The sequence below is a fragment of the Salvia hispanica genome, unplaced genomic scaffold, assembly GCF_023119035.1.
Source record: "Salvia hispanica cultivar TCC Black 2014 unplaced genomic scaffold, UniMelb_Shisp_WGS_1.0 HiC_scaffold_75, whole genome shotgun sequence".
Classification (NCBI taxonomy): domain Eukaryota; kingdom Viridiplantae; phylum Streptophyta; class Magnoliopsida; order Lamiales; family Lamiaceae; genus Salvia; species Salvia hispanica.
Window position 1 is genome coordinate 9,173 of NW_025952521.1, and position 7,651 is coordinate 16,823.

The 7,651-nt window shown below is 34.0% G+C and overlaps 2 protein-coding genes across 2 annotated transcripts; one reads left to right on the forward strand and one right to left on the reverse strand.

The window, feature by feature from the left end:
- Positions 1 to 254: 254 nt before the first annotated feature.
- Positions 255 to 1,742, forward strand: LOC125199949 (ADP-glucose phosphorylase-like). The gene is made up of 6 exons (XM_048097785.1): positions 255 to 317; positions 438 to 491; positions 583 to 642; positions 780 to 850; positions 987 to 1,254; positions 1,356 to 1,742. Exons 1-6 carry the CDS (start codon positions 255 to 257, stop codon positions 1,416 to 1,418), a joined length of 579 nt encoding a protein of 192 aa, XP_047953742.1. The 3' UTR covers positions 1,419 to 1,742.
- A 3,353-nt stretch (positions 1,743 to 5,095) lies between these two features.
- On the reverse strand, positions 5,096 to 5,671 carry LOC125199946. The gene has a single exon (XM_048097783.1). It carries the CDS (start codon positions 5,669 to 5,671, stop codon positions 5,096 to 5,098), a length of 576 nt encoding a protein of 191 aa, XP_047953740.1.
- Positions 5,672 to 7,651: the final 1,980 nt, after the last annotated feature.

Sequence of the window (7,651 nt, forward strand, 5' to 3'; positions counted from 1 at the left end):
TATGAGACTCGGCCCAAGGGAAGAGAGAGAGAGTGCAGGTCCGTGTATCATCAGACTTGTGGGTTTCTTCAGTTATCTATCTGTTCCTTTCTTCTAGTTGCAAAGATTATGCGTAACAAGTTTTAGGTTTCTGACTGATTAAGAAAGATACCAGCTGAACCCATAGGAACACTGTTTACTTTAGCTTTTTATGCCTTTTGGATTATGCAAGATGAAAGTGACACTTGCACGATTCAACAACAGATGATTTACGTATGGCTGTAAAAGAAGTTATATGTGACAATGAAAAAGAGCGCTTTCAGTTTGAAGAGGCTTTGGTTGCAATAACTGTTGAGGAATCTCTGAAACGGTGAGGCCTTCATTAGTTGGTGGCTAGGTATCCACTGGATTTAATTGCGTAATATGACATTCAATCATAATGTAAATTTTCTCTGCAGTTACTGCCAACGCATTGGAAGGCCAGATTTCTGGGGGGAGAGCCTGAACTTTTGGTTAGTAAGAAAATTTTATCCCTCTTTTCCTTGTTCTTGAAACTCGTCTGTCTCTAAGCTATTTAAATTATCTGTTGATGAATCTCTTTAGCATCAGGTGCTGTCAATGTTGTGCTGCCAGCCAATAGTTGTATACATCCCGCAACGTGAGGTATACTTTTCTTGCACATTGAATTTTAAGTTTCATTTACTCTGTTACTGAATGTTAATTTTGATTGTGCTTCACATTGTCCGAATCAGACTTTCTCCTTAGACAAAGGTTGTCATGATAGTCACTCTTTTCACCAGACCTTATATACATCTGCACACTCATCTTCAGATAGTAACGAGAACTCATGCCAGCTGCATCCTCACATTTGGTACATCTTTTATTTAAGCATCTTTGCACATGGCGTGTGATCAGAATGAAACAAAATTTTACAACACAAAGATGTTAAAAACATGCTTGAAGTATACAAACTCCAACATTAACTTGGTGATAAACTTGCGGCACAGTGGAAGGGGAGCCGGTTCATTCCGGTTCATACAAGCTCCAATTAGGTTTTCAAATGCGACAGCGGGTGCGTCATCCACCCAATGCTTCTGCAAGGATTCAAAGTATGAAGGAACATTTCGAGCAAACGTGGAATGCGCCATTTGCCAAGCTAAACAAGAAGATTTATCGGTTCACGAGTCCAACCATTTCAGATCGATTGTGCCTTTTGAGATATGGATCATTCCTCGTAAACACTCTTCTCATTTCCATGATATTGATCCTGATATGGTAATACATTCTCTCTCACCCTCACTCCCTAACTGCATTGCTGTTGCTAGTTAAGTAGTTTTAGTTACTTGTTTGTTAAGAGGATGGCTGATGTATGACAGACAAATGATCTTGGTGGTGTGTTGAAGCTTATGCTGGGGAAGATGAGTTTGCAGTTGAAATAATATGGTGATACACAGTGCTCCTCTTCGAACAGAGTCGACTCAGAAAGTTCTTCATCTAACGGTGGTGGGAGGATTTGAGCTCGGAACTGGATGCTACATCAACCCTGTTCTGCCGGAGGATGCTGTGCAAAGGTGTTGAGGGAAGTAAGAGTTCAGGATTAGAGGCTTGTAGTGTGCATGAATTCAATTCTTGATGTAAATCATTTGATTCGGTTAGGACATGTATACCTTAGATTTTCAAATAGAGAGTTTTTTTTTTAACTTTTAATGAAGGACGATGGTTGATATGTCTTGTTTGTAATCCACTTGGCATTATTTTAACCATTAGATCTCCTAGTCTAATAGCTAATCTGGTGATCCCCACTGGTGGTCGACGATGATTGCATATTTTTAATACACACAATTCTATCCGAGATATTGTGAGCTACAGAGATGAATGAGAGAGAAAAAGAGTTTGAAATGCATTTTTCTCCTTTTTAAGTGAAAAAATTGCTCACAATCGAAAAAGATAGAAATCCACGATAGGGTCTAGAATTGGCCCGTTTTCTTCACTAGAACGACGTACAATGGGGTTCTGGAAGATTTTCGCAAACCCCCGTGATTTAGATCAAGGTACGACTTCTGAATTTACCAATTCCAATCAACAAGGAGTAATTCATCTTAGGTTGATGGCTTATTAGTGTGTTGTTTCCTCTTCCTCTTACCTTGGTTGTTGAGATGGATGCTTGGGCCGTTCGCACAAATGGAAAATTGGTATGGTTGTCTGCAATTCAATAGATTTGTAATAGTAATATTTCCAAAACAAGAGATTTCGGAAAAAGAGGTTATATTCACTGACCTTTCGTAATTTGACATTAATTTTGCTGACACTTCGTCATATGAGAGGCATGCGTATTTCTCAGTTGAGGAATTTTTTATTTTTTATCCTTTTTTTCTTCATTTTTATTATTATTTCTCTTCCACCATTTGTTAATTGACAAAATTAACCTTCACATTTTTATTCACAATCACAATTTATATAAATCATTCGAACCTGCTTCCACCCTCTTGTGCTCTCCTCCACAACATTTTTGTAAGGGATTCAAAATAGATGTTACTCTCTCCACTTCTGCAAGGTACCCAATATATATACACTCTCTCCTCCACGGCAGTTATAAGGAATATATACAAATTTTTTCGTTTTATATATGCGTATGCAATATAAATATACATATTTTTGTTGTCTGCCGTCTCCAAAAAGTGAGAAAATATGTAAATATTCTATTGAACAAAAGATATACAAAACAGTATGAATTCTCTGTTAATCAAGTAATCAATTTTATATTATTTTATATGGAAAAGATAAAAGAGAAAGAAGATATATTGTACATATGTATTTTTAGTCCCTCCAAAAACGCCATAGAAGAGATAGGAAAGGGTGGGGGCAGGTTTGCTTGGAGAAAGATGCGGGTAGGGTTGGATGATTTTATATAAGTTATGAATAAATATGTGAAGGGTAATTCAAACGGTTAATAAATGGTAGAAGGGAAATAATAATAAAAAAGAATCAAAAATCCCTTATTCTGAAAAATACGCATGCCCTCCATCCCACTGTGTAAACGCAAGACCCGTGTGACAGTAAATGCATAGTACCAATCGTCCGTATAAACCCTAGGTAAATATATTGGTAAACTGAAACGAGTGACATAGCGATGGAGATGCCGCCAACGAGTTGAAAGTATGGAAGTAGTAGTAGCTTCTACGAAGGTGAGTCGAGAGATTATAGATATGAGAAGATCAGTAGGCAAGTGGCTGATTCTATCTTCATTCCCCATCTACAATTCACATATTATAATTACTCATCACTAGACTACATACAAAATTGAAATATCATATACTAATACTTACCATCATAGCTTTAGTTAATCAATAATACGGCGACGAGACACCCGAAGCACCGGCGGAGGAAGCTAGGTTTCAATTGGGGAAGAGCGACGAGAATAAGTGATACGGCGAGAGAGAGAGCTAGGTTTCAATCGGAGAAGAGAGATTGGGAGTGAGGACCGATTCCACCCTATTCTTATTTATAATTTTGGCCAAGTTATAGTGAATTGAATTTGGGCCCAGCTTTAAAAATTATCCTAGTGCTGGGTTTATTTTTAATCAAACTCTCCCACGTTACAAATTTAGTTTTAATTGAGATCCAACTTAATTAATTTCCTATTTAAGTAATCTCAAGTATGTATATTAACCAAATTTGAGTCCCAATGCGACAATGTACCCTAGAACTAGTGTACACAAATGGAAATGGATCAGGGGTCTCCCTAAAGTTTGGCTGGTGAAGGTGGTCATAATCCTGATACGCAAATATTTAGATACTTTATTTTCTAAAAGAAATTAGACTGATCAGTCGGACTTTAAGTCTTAATAATGTAGTTTGAGAAAAAAAAATAACAAACTCAATGTAAAGGATGAAAAAGTATTTTAGAGTAAATAAAGATGACTAATTATGGACTTTAGTCTATAAATTATACTAGTATTTTAAAAGTGGATATTTATTTGTAATTAAAATTTTGATTATGATTGTCTAATCTTAATCAATGGTTTTTAGTTACTATTTTTTATGCATAATAATATGATGTAGTAGAAATCTTAGTTACGGGTGAGGTACTAGTTTTTATTATTCTATAATTTAGTACTTTTCCTAATCTATACAATATATAAAAAGGGAGTTTTGGGGGTGTTTAGGAAATAAGAGGAATTTTGAGAGTATTTAGGGAAATACCTATTTAAAATAGATATTTAAATGAATTAAAAGTATATAAAACTTGTGATTAGTGTTTGTTGGTTATCTAGTTTCCATAGTTAGTGGTAATGTTGCACAACAACATATGGTCGAAATTTTCTAGAGTAAATTTAATTTAATATTCTACTTGTATGTTGTTAACATTTAATAGTCTTCTCTTTTTATTTTTATTGCAGAAGTTGGAAAGCTTCATAATCAACATTCAAAGGACGACATCTAAGAGAGTATCAGATTCGATCGAAGCATGATTGGGCTTCCATTTAAATTTTATCAATTAATATTTTAAAAATATATCAATCTGTGCATAGCATAGGCGTGATACTAGTTTTAATCTAATGATAAAGATATTGTTACCACGTAATTTGTTCATGTGTATTATTCAGGAGGAGATCCTCTGCTGGGCTGAAAATGAGGTGCTGTGGTTAAAACGCAACTTATTGCAAATGAAACGCATCACTGCCACTTATCTTTTCCTTTTATATAATAGACTTATTTATATTGGATACCTTTTCATTTAAATATTTATAATTATTGTAACATTTAGTTAGATTTACAAATAAAAATTGCGGTTTAGATGCATCGCATACAGCATACTGGACTGAAATGCAATAAATTTTTATTTTTTCTTTTAATTGTATGGGATGTGGAAGGTGGACCACCTCCTAGCAGAGTAAGGGCTGCCCGACCAACGGAGATCTCCCGCAGAAACGACACTATGTCATGTTATGTGGAAAGATCCTCATGCTAAGAATATCACATATTGGTAGATGGAAACCAAAATAAACATATATTAGATAGAGAAGAATAGGATTAGTGATCTAAATTCCAAATACTATTACTACAAAATATACAAGAAGATAATTGCAAGATTGATATCCCTAAATCACTAATACTACTTCAAAGGTGAAACTAAACTTTCTACATACTCAATGATATCTTCGTCAGAGACCGAGATACAACCTATCTTGAAACGTCTGATGAACTTCCGAGCACGGTAATCATACAAAATCACTTCACCCGCTTTACGACCTCTTAGAACCACACAATCATCATTCCCCCAAATTGGAATATCATCACTCCTCTCAATATTGAGCCTCCAAAAAGAATATAGTTTCACATTATTGACATTATTCCAAACAAGCTCACTTCCTTCACCGCTCGACTCATAGACCTTCAACATCCAACCCTTTAAAACAAGGATAACAAAAGAGTACTCATCCTTTCCAAGAATCGCAAAAATCTTAAGCGAGTTATCAACTACTTCATCACCGGTTAGTGATATTGTCATTGTTCGAAACACTTCATTCTTCATGTCAAAGCTCAGTATAATCTCCTTATCGCGTCTCCTTGTGAAACCTTTCCAATGCGCAAATGACCCATTCTTGGACAATGATTTTATGGGTTTGACGATGAACAAATCTTGATCAATATCCAATTCACTCCAAGAATTGGTCCTTGCCGAATACATATTCGCATGCAAACTACAATGCTTGGAGCACTGCAACAGCTGCACCACTTTGTTGTAATCTTCGTCGAAACCCAGTCCCACAAAGTAGTCACAACATAGCAACCGTCCATGAGAGTTATGGTAGTGACTAAAAAAGTAAGGATAAAGTGGTAAAATCTTAAATTGACATAGAAAAGGATAGCATATTGCAATGTCTACCGTACCTAGAGGAGAACTTAGGCATACTAAACCCTTAACCGCCCCGGACACTCTTAGGCCTAGGCAGCTGAGGAAGAAAGTCATGCGACTTCAACGACGGCCTCCCGTTGTCTAGCAAATTTATTGATACTTTCTTCCTAACAAGTGTATGACCATCATCGATTTCGAAAGTAAACCGTAGATATACCTTCTCATCTTTGTTGTTGTTACGTCGCAACGTGTGCAGTTTAATAAAGTGTGGAGAATCAATGATGTAACACCATAATTTGCAAACAGCTCTAACTCTGAAGAGGGATTGTATAGGAAGACGCATGAGTATCTCCAACAACTCATCGTTGTTCATATTTGTGTTTTGTCAATATTGTATAATTTAATGAAATTGTGAGAAAGAGTATATTATAGAGAAAAAATTACCTAGTCAAGGAATATCAAGGTGGCAATCCTATTTGGTATGTCACATCCATAAATTTTTTGACAAATGGAAATATATATTCCAACTAGATTTATAAAATATGGAAACTCTATAATAAATGTACACCATTTTATTATATGGAAAGTTTATGCATATTCTATATATAATAGACACGGGGAGTGATCAATTACTAACTCATCATTTAATTGCTAACTACAACTAATTCAAGGCCACATGATTTTAAAAAATGTGTGGTCTACAATTTGCCACGTGTAATTTGCGTTTTTATTTAATTAAATCGAAAAAAATTAAAAAAAACGCCAAATTAGGGTTTTGGATGAAAATGTCAATATAGTGTTTCGAAAATATCAACACAATGCTTTGAAAATGTCAATATAGTGTTTCGAAAATATCAACACAATGCTTTCGAAAAATACGAAAATTCTAAATTTTTTTTTCAAATTTTGACGTCGGAACATATGCATGTAGTATATCGTTGGAATCCTTATAAAATTATATTTAATTTGATATATGTTATATGAATTTAAAGTTTTGGAATTTCTTTTAAAAGTTAATTATAACTAACTTGACATTAATACCCCTATTGATTTTTATTGGAATTAATTCTATAGCTTTATTGACGTTTTTTGTTGATCGTATTTACATTTTGTGGTTAATGATCTAGACCTTTAATTTTAATATCTAATGGCTATTATTGAGTTGTAGTTAGCAATTAAGCATTGAGTTAGCAATATAACACTCCCCTAATAGACACACTGTATATAAACACTAAATAAGGGATGTAATCAATTGCTAACTAATTATCAATCCCAAATTGAGACCAATTTTCAACCATTAGATTAGAAGATCTTGTGGTTGATATAATGCCATGTGTAATATATTTTAAATTTAAATAATTATTAATTAAATTAAAAGGGTATTAATGTCAAATCCTATATGTAGTAATTATAACTAACTATTTTCTCTCTCCTCAAAATCATCTCAAATCTTTAAATTTACGTAACTCTCTCAATTTAAATTATTTTTTCACAAAAAATATATCAAATTAAAGATAATTTAATAAGGATTCCAACGAGATCTCAATTGCATATGTTCCGACGATGTTCGGGTGATGAAATTTGATAAATTATATTTCAATTTTCGTACATGTTGATAAGCAGCTTTTATCAACAAATGCAACAAAAAATCTCAATATATTGTAGGTAAAATCTCAATATTATGCATGTCCAATCTCAATAAAAATGTGTTGATATTTTCTTGTCCTTGTATTGATATTCTAATGTCATATTGTTGATATTTGTAATACACAATGTTGATATAAAAAAACACCCACGAAAATTATCATATGA

Coding starts and splice junctions, on each gene's coding strand:
- LOC125199949 (XM_048097785.1), top strand. CDS start 255: ATGGCTGTAAAAGAAGTTATATGTGACAATGAAAAAGAGCGCTTTCAG. Junction 492..582: donor GGGGAGAGCCTGAACTTTTG/GTTAGTAAGAAA, acceptor GAATCTCTTTAG/CATCAGGTGCTGTCAATGTT. Junction 851..986: donor CAGCTGCATCCTCACATTTG/GTACATCTTTTA, acceptor CTTGCGGCACAG/TGGAAGGGGAGCCGGTTCAT.
- LOC125199946 (XM_048097783.1), bottom strand. CDS start 5,671: ATGTATTCGGCAAGGACCAATTCTTGGAGTGAATTGGATATTGATCAA.